This window comes from Chanodichthys erythropterus, chromosome 8 (assembly GCF_024489055.1).
Source record: "Chanodichthys erythropterus isolate Z2021 chromosome 8, ASM2448905v1, whole genome shotgun sequence".
Taxonomy (NCBI): domain Eukaryota; kingdom Metazoa; phylum Chordata; class Actinopteri; order Cypriniformes; family Xenocyprididae; genus Chanodichthys; species Chanodichthys erythropterus.
In genome coordinates, this window is record NC_090228.1 from 33635001 (window position 1) to 33650684 (window position 15684).

The 15684-nt window shown below is 41.3% G+C and overlaps 1 protein-coding gene across 1 annotated transcript; it reads left to right on the forward strand.

Moving 5' to 3' along the window:
• Positions 1-2162: 2162 nt before the first annotated feature.
• On the forward strand, positions 2163-15227 carry LOC137024790 (tripartite motif-containing protein 16-like). The gene is made up of 6 exons (XM_067392670.1): positions 2163-5234; positions 5995-6090; positions 6176-6409; positions 7515-7674; positions 14089-14136; positions 14366-15227. The coding sequence occupies exons 1-6, from the start codon at positions 4659-4661 to the stop codon at positions 14998-15000; spliced, it is 1749 nt and encodes a 582-aa protein (XP_067248771.1). The 5' UTR covers positions 2163-4658; the 3' UTR covers positions 15001-15227.
• The last annotated feature ends 457 nt before the right edge of the window (positions 15228-15684 follow it).

The window sequence follows — 15684 nt, forward strand, 5'->3', positions numbered from 1 at the left end:
ACTCAGGTGCCTCTGCCACCGGATGAGGGGCCACATACAACGGGCATGCAGTGTCGGGTCTTTGGACAGGACCTCAACTGCATTGGCATATCAATTGCCTGGAGTTGCTTGCAGTACATCTTGCACTGGGCCGCTTCAATGAGCTGCTCTCAGACAAGCATGTACTGGTCTGCTCTGACAGCACTGTGGCCGTTCAACCATTTGCGTACATCAACCATCAGGCTGGTCTATGCTCCCGTTGCATGTCGCAACTCGCCCGCCATCGCCAGAAACTGCCCATTGCCAATGGTTCTATTCCCTGACCGGCAGCACGCTCGGCATGGATGCCCTGGCACACAGCTGGCCCCGGGGCCTACACTAATATGCGTTTCCCCCAGTGAGCCTTCTCGCAAAGTCAGGGAGGACAAGGAGCAGGTCTTGTTAGTGGCTCCATACTGGCCCACTCGGACCTGGTTTTCGGACCTGACACTCCTTGCGACAGCCTCTCCCTGGCCCATTCCTCTGAGGAAGGACCTCCTGACTATCACCGCACATCACCATGCAGTTGATGGCAAGTCCTTGGGGAAGCACAATCTGATCGTCAATTTCCTGAGGGGGGCGAGGAGACTAAATCCGCCTCGCCCTTCCTCCATACCCTCTTGGGATCTCTTACATCTCTCCGGGATCATCCCTTCGAACCTTTGAAATCAGTCAAGTTAAAAGTACTGTCCCTTAAGACCGTCCTCCTGGTTGCATTGGCTTCGCTTAAGAGGGTAGGGGACCTGCACGCATTTCCGGCCCGGATATGTGCACTAAGTTCCTACCACTCCCTTCAGAGATCAGGTAGTGAACCTGCAAGCGCTGCCCTCGGAGAAGGCAGACCCAGCCCTAGCTTTGCTCTGTCCTGTCCGTGATCTGCGTGTGTACGTAGATAACGCAAAGCTTCAGGACCTCAGACCAGCTCTTTGTCTGTTACGGAGGCCAGCAGAAGCGAAAGGCTTTCTCCAAGCAAAGGATAGCCCATTGGATAGTGGATGCCATCGCCCTGGCGTACGAATCCACAGGGGGTGCCTTGCCTGCTCGGATTGAGAGCCCACTCCACCAGTGGATTGGCCTCTTGCTGGGCGCTGGCTCACGGCACCTTGCTGACAGATATCTGTAGAGCTGCGGGCTGGGCAACAACTAACACGTTCGCTAGATTCTATAGCCTATGTGTAGAGCCGGTATCTTCCCGTGTACTCACTTCCACCAGCCGGTAAACGTGTTGAACCTGCTCTAAGTGTTGGCTTGCAATGCCACTCCCGCCCCCTGGGCAGATACGTGCATCCTTTTACTCCAGTCACGTTCCCCGCTTGGCGAACCCTGACGTGTTCCTTCGGCTCAGACATTGCAGAGTGTCTGATGCCAGGCCAACATCCGTCACTGAGGTTGTCTGTTGGCTGGGTTCCATATGTTGCGATCCCTCTACGTGAACGGTCCGATATGTGTATTGTCCACGGTCAAACTCCCTATGGTGAGCCTGTGTCTTTCCCTTAGCAGACCCAGCACTGCTGTCACCTGTCAGATGAGTCTCCCCCTACTCAGGTGGAGCCATCCCAGGGACTCCATATGCGTACTGCCCCACAGGCCAGTCCATATGTGTATTTTCCACGTAAACTCCTCACCCACAGGGTAGGTAGTGGCCTCCACAGTGTCCCCTACGGGTTCGCTTTCCCATTGTTGTGTAGTTTACTTAGTGGGTATGTCAGTAACAGCAGTAGACTCTCTCGGCATAAAGTTCGCACCCTTCACCATCCCAGTTAGTGCGGCGGGTGGCTAGAACTTGCGCTGGGCACTGGAAGGGGTTTTGTAACTGTGGCGCTTTAGTTGGGATCCCAATTCGCCGGTCACTACTGATGTACGTCGAATGTGACCGACTGAAAGGGAATGTCTCAGTTACGTATGTAACCCTCGTTCCCTGAATGAGGGAACGGAGACGTACGTCCCGTCGCCAAAGTTTCTGTACCCTCGCTGCTGTGCAGACACCAGTTGTTTCCTCAGCGAAAAACAGAGTGCGATCGCATCCGCTTCCTATTCCTATACACCTGACGGAGGCGGTGTGCATTATGCAAATATCGCATGCCAATTCCATTGGCCTGTTTTAGTTCACTCGAAGCTGATAAGGCTCTCTAGCAATATCCCAATTCGTCAGTAACTACTGACATACGTCTCCGTTCCCTCCTTCAGGGAACGAGGGTTACGTACATAACCGAGACATTATCTAAACAGACATGGATAAATAAACAAACAAACATTTTCTTAGAAAAACTAAAATCTGAATGTTTATTCTACTGAAATCTTACTGATATGTCACATAATAATTTGGAGCGCAGTGTACTTCATTTCGCTCAGAATCCCCCGCGTTTTGGCGGCGTGGTTCCCACTTCAGTGGGGAGTGAGGACGCTCATGTTCTATACTCCAAGGTGAACAGCTTACTGGAAACAGGAGCCATAGAGACGGTTCCGCCAACTCAGAGTGAGTCATTCTTCTACAGCCGATACTACAACCTCGAGTCCCATCCCACGCATCACGTCACGGACACTCTGGCCCCTTGGAAGAACCCTTGTTGGTACAAGCAGGGAGTGGCTTTAGGGATGATATGCAGGAGGAAAGTCATCTCGACGGATGCGTCCAACACAGGTTGGGGAGCCCTGTGTGAAGGCAGACCAATCTTCGGCGACTGGTTGAATGAGTAATCAGGCTGCACATCAACTGCCTGGAAATCATGAGTTTGTCAAGCCTTTCAGACTTTCCTGCCAGACCTGAAAGATCACCACTTCTTGGTCCACTCGGACATAAATCGCCAGGGATGGCTCTCCTCAAAACACCTCTTCACACTGGTGAAAAGTCTTTTAGAATGGACAAATTGCAACCTGCGTTCACTGAGGGCAGCGCATGTGCCGGACAAACTGAACCAGGGAGCAGACTTGCTGTCCTGGAACATTGTCTCCTCGGAAGAGTAAATGCTCCACCGCCAAACAGTTCAGAGTATCTGGTAAATCGTCATTGCCCAATTTATTTTTCAAGGAACAGGGATGTGCTGTTCCCCTGTTCCTCATTCTCCTGAGACGGGACCTCCTCTCTCAGATGAACAGAACAATCTGGCTACCCCAGCCCGAGCTGTGGGCTCTACACTTATGGCCTCTTGATGGGAGCCTACAGACTTCCCCAAGAAGGTTCTGAGCATTTCAGAGACTAGAGCCTCATCTACAAGATGCCTCTATGCCCTTAAGTGGTCAGTCTTCTCCGCTTGGTGCACAGCCCACAGCGAAAACCCATCTGCATGCAACATATCTTTGATATAATCTTTCCTTCGAGAGTTGTTGGATAAGGGTCATATCCCCTCCACTCTCAAGGTCTCTTTGGCAGCTACAGCAGCTTTTCATGTTCCCATAAACACATAGTCGGTGGGCATATGCAATCTTATTGTTCGCTTCTTAAAGGGGTCTAGAAGGTTGAACCCTCCTGTCCCTACATGGGACACCTCATTCAGACAGTCGGAACAGCTCTTTGTATGCTTTGGATGTCACACCAACGGACTTCCGTTCTCGAAGCAGAGATTATATCAATAGATAGTTGACACGAATACGCTGGCATACTCCTCTTTGGGTCTACAATGCCCCATTGGAGTAAGAGCTCAATCCACGAGAGTCTAGCAGACGCAGTATGAGTGAAGTATCGAATATGGGAATTAGTACTGCGTTCCTAGCTGTACTATGACACTGCACAAGTCAGTGATGTTGTTTCAGTCTAAATAAACCTGAGATCCTATACCGAGACGCCCGCTTATATAGCCAAATGACCCCGCCCATTCTGGCGGGCTTCACAGCCATAGGCTCATGCAGCTCCGCGGCACTGTCATTGATTTGCTTCAATACAACTGCACAAACCAATGGCTAATTTCACTGCATGATTGAAAAAGGCTTCAGTAATCTGAGAAAAAGAGTTTTCCCCCACCGCGTCTAGCAAACGGAGTACTCATTCCTGTATCTCAGGTAACCGAGTATGTTATTCACTTTACCTGTCAGTAGTCATAATGTTATGGCCAATCGGTGTATATCTGAGTTAAATGGTTTCTGGAACAAGAACAAATGTATGATTAGATGATTGTGGTTTCCTATTGGTGGATCTCATTTGAGTGACAGGTTGCCTACACCAGTAAACATGTCATCAGAGGTGTCACTGCTAGAGGGAGGGGAAGTTATATCATAGATATAGCATACACATAATTTTAACAAATATTGATGTGCACAGATAAATAATTTATAATAAATACTGCAATATTAAAAAAAAAAAAAATTGGCAATTTTGATTTCATGATGACTTTAAAGAACTGTGACTCTGCACACAGTTTTCAGTCCTGCAGTACCAGTGTAGTGTTTAGGATACAGAATTACTGAACTTTTAAGGGTGTTGTCTTGCTTCTCTCAAACTTATATTCTTTGAGTGTGTGTGACTGATTAAACACAAGCTAAAAACATAGGACCAGGAATGAGAAACCTGCTTTACAGACACATCTGTATTACACACATCACTCAAACACAGAACCAGGAAACAGGAAACACTAGAGTTCAGAGATAGAGAAACGGAAGTGTAGTCGAGCTGTTGTGTGTTTGTGTCTCTGTATTCATGCAGGAAAATGGCAGAAGCCAGAATTTCACTGGATCAGAATGAGTTCCTGTGTCCAGTGTGTCAGGATCTCCTGAAGGATCCAGTGGCCATTCCCTGTGGACACAGTTACTGTAAGATCTGTATTACAGTCTGCTGGGATCAGGAGGATCAGAAGAGAGTCTACAGCTGCCCTCAGTGCAGACAGACCTTCAGTCCAAGACCTGCTTTAGCTAAAAACACCATGCTGGCTGAAGTGGTGGAGAAACTGAAGAAGAGAAAACATTCTGCTGACTGTTACGCTGGAGCTGGAGATGTGCAGTGTGACGTCTGTACTGGAAGAAAACACAAAGCTGTCAAGTCCTGTCTGGTGTGTCTGAACTCTTACTGTCAGAATCATCTTGAACAACATGAGAGTTTCTTTAAAGGAAAGAGACACAATCTGACTGAAGCCACTGGACGACTGCAGGAGATGATCTGCCAGAAACACGACAAGATCCTTGAGGTTTTCTGCCGCACTGACCAGAAGTGTATATGTGTGTTGTGCATGGATGAACATAAAAACCACATCACGGTATCACCTGCAGCACAGAGGACAGAGAAACAGGTATGAACTTAAAGAGTCCCATTATGATCATTTACAGGTTCATAATTTTGTTTATGGGGTCTACTAGAATATATTTACATCATTTAATGTCTGTTTTCACCCTCTGTCCTAAGAAGGTTTTAGGACAACTTTCATGAAAGGTTTTGATCCACTTCAAATGTTGACTACTGTATATAAAATTGCATCTTAATAAGATATGTCAATATTTTTTTTTAAATTTTAATTTTTACACTTGTATCATTAGAAACATTAGATTATTTGAGTAAGTAGAACCCAATACTTACATTTAACACAATCGGCCTTTGAAGGATACAGCCTCTGAAATGGGACGCAGCTTGCCTCTTCTGAAGCGTCATGAAAAATAAAATATGGTGGCATGTTTAGTCATGAAACGTGCAAGAGCCAGTGAGGTCTGATGTTATTGACGTGTCACCATATTTGACTTGGGCTTTAGAAAAAGAGACATTTTTCAGAATATCTTCTTTTCATTTCATTTTCATTTATTTATTTATTTCTTTTGTGTAAAGTTTGGAAATACATGAGGATGAGTAAACAATGAAAGAATTGACATTTGTTTTGGGTGAACTATCCCTATAAAACATTGCATTGATGAAATAATTCTGGCACTTATGATTGAACCTATAATCTTACCATGAAAGATCTTTAACCCCTCAATCTCACCACTTCACTGATACTGGATTCATATCTGTTTACTTGATGATTTATGTGATGTTTCTCCTGTCATTGGTTTGTCCTTTAGCACCAGCTGAAGGAGACACAGAGGTTGTTCCAGCAGAGGATCCAGCAGAGACAGAAAGATCTTCAGCAGCTGAGAGAGGCTGTGGAGTCTCATAAGGTGAGTCTGGAGAAAAAGAAAAGTTTGAGTTTCTCAGTCAGGACTCACTGAAGCCACTGTGTGATTGTGATGTGTGTCCTAACAGCGCTCTGCACAGACAGCAGTGGAGAACAGTGAGAGGATCTTCACTGAGCTCATCCGCTCCATTGAGAGAAGCCGCTCTGAGGCCACACAGCGGATCAGAGATCAGGAAAAGACTGCAGTGAGTCGAGCTGAAGGACGACTGGAGCGTCTGGAGCAGGAGATCAATGATCTGAGGAGGAGAGACGCTGAGCTGGAGCAGCTTTCACACACACAGGATCACATCCATTTCCTGCAGGTAACAGAGATCTAGAAGAACAGGATCATAGTGGACTTGAGAAAGAGACTCACAGAGAAACATTTCATGAGAGCAGAATGAGCCGTTGACTGAAGTGTTGATCTGTGTGTTCGGTTATTATATAATCATCTTCTTTTTTTTTTTTTTTCACCTAATGAAGTTTGGGTTCCTTGCCGCTGTTGCCTTTGGCTTGCTTAGTTGGGGAAATTTGATTTTCAGCAATGTTTTGATCTGCTTGCATCGACGCCCGACTGAACTGAGCTGGATGATGACATCACTGTTTACTCCAGTGCTGATATAGATAAATTAACTAAATTAATAACTACTGACTCTTACAAAGGAAAGAATCAATGCTGAATTTACTTAAGCTGGAAATGACACCATTTTCTTTGAGAGCTGCTGTGCAGCCAAAATTTTATACTAGTTATCACTGTAAAGCTGCTTTGATACAATCTGTATTGTAAAAAAACACTATATACTGACTTGACGACTTGACAAATGCAGTTCAACTCTGGAAATTTCTTAGGAAACATTTTTCTGAAAAATATATTGAGCTTCCAGATAGCAACAGCTCAAAACTTCACTAATATGTAAATTTTGTTTTAAAACAATGTGAAATCCATGATCTCTCTTTACTTTTTTTTATTTTTTATTTTATAATAATTTTGCATAAACAGATTATTTAAACCACAAAACCTGACATTGGGATTGTGTCCTAAGAGTGAATTTCAAAGCCACTAACTTCTCAAAAGTTATAAATAATGCTCAATATACCTGTTGCCTTTGAATTGCTTTTCCTGATCAAATCTACTAAACCCTGTCATGTGACTCCATTGATGCTCTTGATCTGTTACATTTATGTTATTGGCAGACGTTTGATCATCAAGTGTTTTACTAGAAAGTTCACATGTAGTGTAAGAGGCAAATCCTAGAACTTATAGCTCTAACATGATATAATGAACATGAGAAGAATGAATCTGATGCTGTGAAAGTGCTGGATTGAGGAGAGTTACTAAAGATCAACAAGAGCTGCTCAAATCTGACAGTAGTGCAGGTTATTGGCTGAAGTGTGGAGGTGATGAGCTTTGATTTCTGTTTTCTGTAGAGTTTCCAGTCTCTCTCAGCTCCTCCTGAATCTACAGACATAAATGACGATCCCTTCAGTTCTCTCTCCTCTTTTGATGGCGTGAGAGAATCTGTCCATCTGCTGAGAGACAAACTGGAGGATTTCTGCAAAGAGGAGCTCAAGAAGATCTCTGACAGAGGTAAAGTCCTGGGGCTTGATGTATAAAAAAGGCATTGAAACATGTATCGGGATGTATAAAACATAAACTTAGCATGAATATGTGCACACTGTCCAGACACTCTAGACTATGTGTAACAGACATAGGTCAGTAGGTTAGTAACAGGTGTGTCTCATACGTCCTGAAAAGTGAAGCTGTGGGCTCTTTGATCGCCCCCTGGAGGCTGGATGCAGTACAGGTCATAAACCCCGCCCGCTCAATGCAGACGAATGAGACTTAAGTTAAAACATAAAAATAAATTATGCTTCAAATAAAATTTTCCGAAAGATGTTTCTGGTCATTTACGGTAGTTGTTATCACGCTGATTTATATTCAATTGTTCATTTTTGTGATAAGTTTGACTTTAGCTAGCAATTTGGTGCTATAGAAACGGGCGTGTCATCGTGATTCACAGTTGATTGACAGCTCGTCTGAGGACTGTCGGGGCTTCAAGGGGAGAGTGAAGATAAATAAATAACAATTAATTTTCAGTTTCTGTGTTATTTCACACCAACAAAATGAGCTGTTCAGCAGTAAACTGTACTAACTGACCTGTACTAAGCTAATTAATAAACGTTATTAGTTAAGATAACACGCCTAATGTTAGCCATGACGGAAAAAAAGCAGGTGATCGTTATCTGGCAGTTACTAATTATTTTTATGGGTATAAAATGATAATTAGCAGGATAAAACTAATCTACAGCAATCAATCTCCTGTAACATTAGTTTAAACATTTTATTTAAAATGGCAGGAGTTGTTTCTAGTGGCATATTATATTGATTTTATCTACTGAATTTGCTGTTTCAAAAATATTATTGCTCTAGAAACAGAATAGCCTATTATTTTATAGGTCGAATTTTAAATTGTGTGTAATTTATATAGCCTATTTAAAATACATCAATGATGACGCAGCCGTCTGGGCGGAAGTTTGATACCGCGCCTCCGGGCTCCACTGACGATTCCTTCTGCGCATGCCCAGGCTCCAAACTGACGTTTTTGCGTAACGTGTCAGCGCCCATCGGCATCCGTTTTGGCTTCAGTTCAATACAATGGAAGGAAGCGGCGTCACGTCGTCCATCTTTTTTTACAGTCTATGGTTAGTAAGATGTGTGTATAAACATCACTCCCCTGATCTCAAGAGGCGCACTAGTAACTGACGCTAATGGCTGCGGTCTTTAGCATCCAGGGATGGCAAAAATACATCAAAATGTATTTTAAAATAAAATACCAAATACCTTAATTTTAAATGTATCAAAATAAACTACAAAATACAGCAGCCACAACATGTATCAAAATAAAATACTGTATTTTTGTGTTTTAAAAATACTACAAAATACAGCAGCCACAACATGTATCAAAATAAAATACTGTATTTTTGTGTTTTAAAAATACTACAAAATACTTTTACAAGGGAGCATGCAATTTCTTTGAAACCTTCCATCAATTGGCCTATGTGATCTATGCCTTCACCACTGACTCAGTTGATTAAAGATGCAGTCTGTGATTTTTGGCCCTCTAGCGATTAATAAACAGAACTGGACACGTCTTGTGGAGGAACATTGTAGCCGGAGCTATTTTCTCCGTGTATGTCTATGGCGAGTCACGCAATTACTGTGATACTCTGTGGCGGGTCCTACCTGTCACAGTTCCCATGTCTCCCAGACTCCATTTCCCATGATCCTCCTGTTTCCACACCTGCACTCACTTTCCTCGTCATTTCCCCATCAGCACTCATCTGCACCTGGATTTCTTCATCATCACTCCCTTCACTCCTTGTCTGTCCTATTGTTAAACTAATGTGTACTGTGTGTAACCCTCTCCGTCGTTTGATTAAAGTACCCTGCATTGTGGATATCCGTGTATGCTTCATCTCTACTACACCAGTACCGTAACACTACCAGTCTGGTCTGAAACAGTACAAATATAAACACTTACCATAATGATTCAGGGTAAGACAAAACACGGTTTGGAAAATGGATTCATGTTGTACAGTCTCATTATATAATTTTTGTAAATTTTGAACACAAAAAAAGTTACGGACAGCAGCTTTAAGTAAACAGTGTTTGATAGCAAAATAAATCTGACATATGCAACCAGTTAAAGGCACAATATGTAGGATTTTTAGATTAAAAATATCCAAAAAACACTAGAACAATGTTATATATTTTGTTGACTTGTGTACTTACATTATCCCAAATGTTTCTAAGAAAGTTTAATTCCAGAGAAATAAGCAATTTTAACCAGGACACAGACCATGTCTGTGCATTGCCTATCATTGACATCATTACCCTCGATTTCCAGTTTTATTTCAAAGATGGCTTAGTATATTATGTGTTTTATTAGACAGGTGAGCAACTGTTTGGAAACATTAATTGACAGAAAACTAATTATTGTTATATAGCTCAACACAGTAAGTCTTTTTTTTTAAATCTTGTTTTCTTGATTTACCATGAGTACCATGTTTTAACATGCCTAATATCGATCTATCTTGCTACAGTGTGCATTCCGTGTCTCAAAGTAGCCGCTGAGCGAATGCACAGAGTAGCACTATTACAACTTTAAACACACAAATATGTCTAACATGATAAAACAGCTCTGCTTTACCCCACATACGAATTACCAGAAGAATCGACTGTGGCATAGTAAAAGATCCGCTGCTGTCGAGCTGTGTGTCGCGCTTATTAGCAATCGTTCCAGCAGCCTCGTTAATGCTCTCACAGCACCTGGCCCTGCTCAGCTTCATACTACAGTAATGTTAATAATCTCATCCATGAACATGATTTCTGCCCGAGTCCCATCTCAATTCTTTTCCACCGGCTGTAGACGTGAAGACAACACATCCCATGATTCCGTTTTGAATGAGCAATCTTGAATATTGACAAAAAATTGACATATTGTGTAGCCTGACGTGGTCATACTCAATTCTAGTTCGAATATGAGTCTGATACTGCTCCATTGGGCTTTGATTATGGGGGCGTATTTCAACCGATCCAGGAAAGACTTCAATTGGAAAGACCTACAACCAATCAGAGCTACAGAGTAAGTGATGTATGTTGAGCGACGCATAGTTGTCAACAGAACTCAACTGCACACATGCTGGAAGTAGTAGAATATATATACTGACATAGAGAGAGCAATAATCTGGGACATCTTGTTTAAGATTATTTCCATGAGTAAATAAACCTGTTGTAAAGCACCGCTCACTCGACGCGTTGCGCGTCAGCCGCGTGAACGCTCAATTCGTGCGTCAACGGCCGATTCGCGCCGAAGGACATCTAGATGCGCATTTAGATGCGTTCGGTGTGAACGCAGAGCTGTGTGAGGGCGCTCACCTCACGTTGTCTGAGAGACGCCCTAACCATAAATATCCATGCTTCTAATGTAGAAGGAGCTGGCAACGACCGCTGGTTATGTCTACCTGGTTATGTCGATATCTTCTATAATGGATGCGATGGCGGAATCTACACATCTCAGTTCTTCAACAGCCATCATTGTTGTAAACTAATTCAACCCAAGCGCTCTTTGATGACGTGGCTGATTACGTTTCTGGTGAAAATCTGTCAATCATCGCCCTGACAATGTGATTGGTCCGAACAGTTTCTGTAGGCATAATTACTCCTCTACGGATCGAGTCCAGACCGAACTCCCCGACCTCAAAATGTTGTGGGTGGGGCTAAGTTCAGCTGGCATCCAGGCTACATATTGTGGCTTTAACAGGTCAAATATTCACATATCCCTTTGATCTCCCAGATGAAAGTTAGTTTTAAAGTAACCAACAGTTTAATGTAATGACTCATAATTGTATCCTAATTTAGTTACTTGGTGTTTGGTAACCAAGGGCCTACTTTGCATCAGAAACAATGACTCAGTGACAAACAAGTCATTCATAAGAAGACAACTGATGGCACCTGTATTCATAGCAACTAGTTTCTAATTAATCATAAATATAAGGGGGTGCTGCTCTGTATTTTAGTTTTCAAGAACATTATGTAAATTGGTAAACTATTTATCCTAGGCTACCAAAATAAACACCAAAACTTGACATGAACTGTTAAAAATTATAGCAAATCATGCAAAAAATTGATGGAAAGCTGGCGTTTCTTACATTGACTACCAATCAGAGGCTACAATTTTATGATGTCATCATGTAGACTTTTTACAAAGTATTTTACAGTATTTTAAAAATACAAAATACAAAGCCATTTTCATCAACCCTATCAAATACAAATTACAAAACACTATTTTGTATTTGAAATACGCATTTGAAATACTTGTATCATAAATACTCCCCATCCCTGTTAGCATCCTTGTTAGCGCATACGCCTCCCATGCCAGGCAGAGACCCCGGTTAAAATCCATTTCAGAGGGGGTCTAGTGCGTACACACTCTTTTACTGGAGTGAGTGGAGTAATGAAGCAAAAAGAATGATTTAAATTGCTTTCATTTTGATAGGCTACAGGTTTAAATATTCCACTCCCATTAATAGAGTTAAGCACACAAATTAGGTAAAGTCATTACCAAGAATTTAAGCAAAAATTATATGAATTTAGATGGGTGGGTTGCAAGATAGTTTTAAATGGTTCTCATTGTGTGCAGTCAAAGAAACAGCAACAAACATAATTCTCTGTTTTTCTGATGCCACTTTTCTTTTGAAAGACGTGTGAAAGCTGGTGACACTTCTGTCAGATTCTGAGAGAAACACATTGTCCTGATTCCATATATGCGGACAGATTAGATGTTTTCAGGCCTCCGAAAAACTAACTTTCCTGTCATGTCATGTCAGCATACTGTGCTCGCGGCACACAGTCTTCAATATCACGTGCAGTTGCAGCTCTCTGTATATCACTGCACTATAAATAAAGTGGAAAAGAAACTATAACTGAGTCAAACTCAGAATTGATGAAGAGCTCACTGATTATATGAAATTCAATGAAGGTTAAATAATCTTTGAACTACAGTATGTAGTTATCTGTATGTCTAATCCATGAAGATGCAACAATAGAGAACCAGCTATTGGGGGATTTGAGAACCAGAGCTGAACAAGCAAGTTAACTTTAGCTATAGTGTGAACCCCTTTAGTAATGCCTGAGGTGAGGAATAATACAAAAGATCAGATTTACTCATTATTCCATGATCTAATTCACTACTATCTCAGTTACAATTAACTTACAATTAGTTGAATTCAGTTGTGTTGTAGGCACTAAAACAGTCCAGTAAAGTATAGTCAAACTCAAACCAGACTGGTTGTTGGCCTCTTCCTGGCCATCCCTATGAAAAAATCCTGGCTCCTCCACTGCCGATGACAATACTGTACAACCACTTCTGTACAGAGGTGTGCTGTTAATGTCATGTGCAGACAGACAATGTCCTAATGATAACTTCTGTGATCTTCACAACATTATGAAAAATATTTGGCCAGTGGAAATGAATGAGAATAAAGGCCTGTTCACACCAAGAATGATAACTATAAAGATAACTATAACGATAACTATATTAGTGTCCACACCAACAGATGACATTGTTCTGTTTACTCTGAGCATGCTTTTATGTTGCTTTAAATTCCTCATGAAATCAAAATTGAAGATTTTTTCTTTTAGTATGAATATGTTATTCTTACTGTTATCTATAACGCCAGCACCTGTTAATTCAGGAGTGAAACAGCTGCAAATATGAGATTTTACTATCAAATCTTCAGTCATTTACTAGAGGGGGCAATTTGACTATTCTCCTACCTAATCATTGGCTATGGTTACAACAATTTTGGTGCAACTAAAAGATAAAAGTGGGGAGTGTGTGCCCTAAAATTTTGAAAACCCTTGATCTATAAGCTAGTCAAAAACAATTACAAAATTCACATTTAGGAGATATAAGTGGTCAAAACTTGTATCTCACTTCTGCCAATATGGATCAATGATTTTGATGACATCACTCTGCATTTAAGCTTCTCTTCAGATTTTCTGTCCAATCAAATGCTCTCTAGAATCTGAAGCCCCGCCCCCTACATTATAAATAGAAGCTGTGGCTAAAATCGGTCATTTGTTTACACATTTACTATTTTTCACATAGTGAATGGCACATATTGCACTATATAGGGGATAGGGAACAATTCGGACAGAGTAAATATGCTTTCCATTGATGCAAATGAAGTCTGGTTTCACATGAGTGTCACACAAACATTATATACTTGTAGACGTGTGTGTGGTTCGCACAAATGCGTGGACAAATAATAAACATAAATAACAGCATTGTGAAATAAGTATCCATGTATGTATATATATATATATATATATATATATATATATATATATATATATATTTATATATATATATATATGTATATGTGTGTGTGTTTTTTTTACAATAATCACACTCTTCATGTCTATTGATTTCCACAGTCACTTTCACCAACATTGTTCCCAGGACCAGGAACGACTTCCTACAATGTAAGTCACTAAGAAAACAAGCAGAGAAACTCACTGAGTGTGTTCATGTTCTTCCTGTAGAAGGAGAAAGAAAACATGACAGAAGAGTTTGATCATGTAAATGATGATTTGCACAGGATATCTGGAAAACTGTACTGAGACACTGATGATATATTGAACATGAAGAGTTCAGATACATTAAAAGATCAGATTCATAATTCCTGATTCTGATGTGTTTTATCTCCATCAGATTCCCATCAGCTCACTCTGGATCTGAACACAGTGAATAAACACCTCCGTCTGTCTGAGAGGAACAGAGTGATTACTGGCACTAACAAAAAGCATTCATATCCTCATCATCCAGACAGATTTGATTATTATGATCAGGTGTTGTGTAGAGAGAGTGTGTGTGGACGCTGTTACTGGGAGATTGAGTGGAGTGGTGATGTGGATATATCAGTTTCATATAAGAGCATCAGCAGGAAGGGACAGGGTCGTGAGTGTGTGTTTGGATATAATGATCAGTCCTGGAGTTTGTACTGCTCTTCCTCCAGTTACTTATTCTATTACAATAACAGAGAGACTAAACTCCCTGTAAAGTCCATCAGCAGTAGAATAGGAGTATTTGATGAGGATGATGATAATGATGATGATGATGATGATGATGAAGATACTGCTGCTGATGATAATGATGATGATGATGATGATTTAGAGTCCATCATCAGGAGAATAGGAGTGTATGTGGATCACAGTGCAGGACCTCTGTCCTTCTACAGCGTCTCTGGAGACACAATGATCCTCATCCACACAGTCCAGACCACATTCACTCAACCGCTCTATCCTGGATTTGGGGTTTATAAAGGATCATCAGTGAAATTGTGTTGATGAATCAGAGTAGATTGTAGAGAGATTCTACCCATAATGCTTTGAGCTCATGATAAATCAGTAACAGTGAGATGTTATAGAGTCTCTTATTTTCTCTTCATTACAATAATACTACAGCTGAACTTCTGTCAGTGAAATAACATGTCAGAATAAATTTGTGTAATGAAAAAAATACAAAAAAATAAAATAACCAAAATATCTATATTGTGATATATCATTATTGTTATCCAGGGCTGCCAACTGTTTAGCTTAAAGCTGCAGTCCACGGTTAATAAACAGAACTGCACGTGTCTTGCGGAAGAACATTGTAGCCGGAGATACTTTTCTCCGTGTATGTCTATGGCGAGTCACGCAGTTACTGTGATACTCTGCGGCGGGTCCTACCAGACCGGTCTGAAATAGTCAGAATATGAACACTTATTATAAGTGTACCATAATGATTCAAGGTAAGACAAAAACACGGTTTTGAAAATTGATTCATGTTGTACATTCTCATTATAATTTTTTTGTAAATTTTGAACACAAAAAAGTTGCGGACAGCAGCTTTAAAGTGAGAGTTAAGGTTTGGGAGGGTTGGGAGGGGTGACATGATATATAAGTATTCGACACATTAGATTCCGATCTTGATTCAATATCATTTGGATAAATATCAGGTACAGTGGCTACATGTTCATTTTTTTATGA

What these genes read in the sequence shown, in the direction of transcription:
- LOC137024790 (XM_067392670.1), top strand. Translation starts at nt 4,659, where the DNA reads ATGGCAGAAGCCAGAATTTCACTGGATCAGAATGAGTTCCTGTGTCCA. An exon ending in AGGCTGTGGAGTCTCATAAG is followed by an intron (nt 6,091 to 6,175) that starts GTGAGTCTGGAG and finishes GTGTCCTAACAG; the next exon opens with CGCTCTGCACAGACAGCAGT. An exon ending in CAAGAAGATCTCTGACAGAG is followed by an intron (nt 7,675 to 14,088) that starts GTAAAGTCCTGG and finishes TGATTTCCACAG; the next exon opens with TCACTTTCACCAACATTGTT.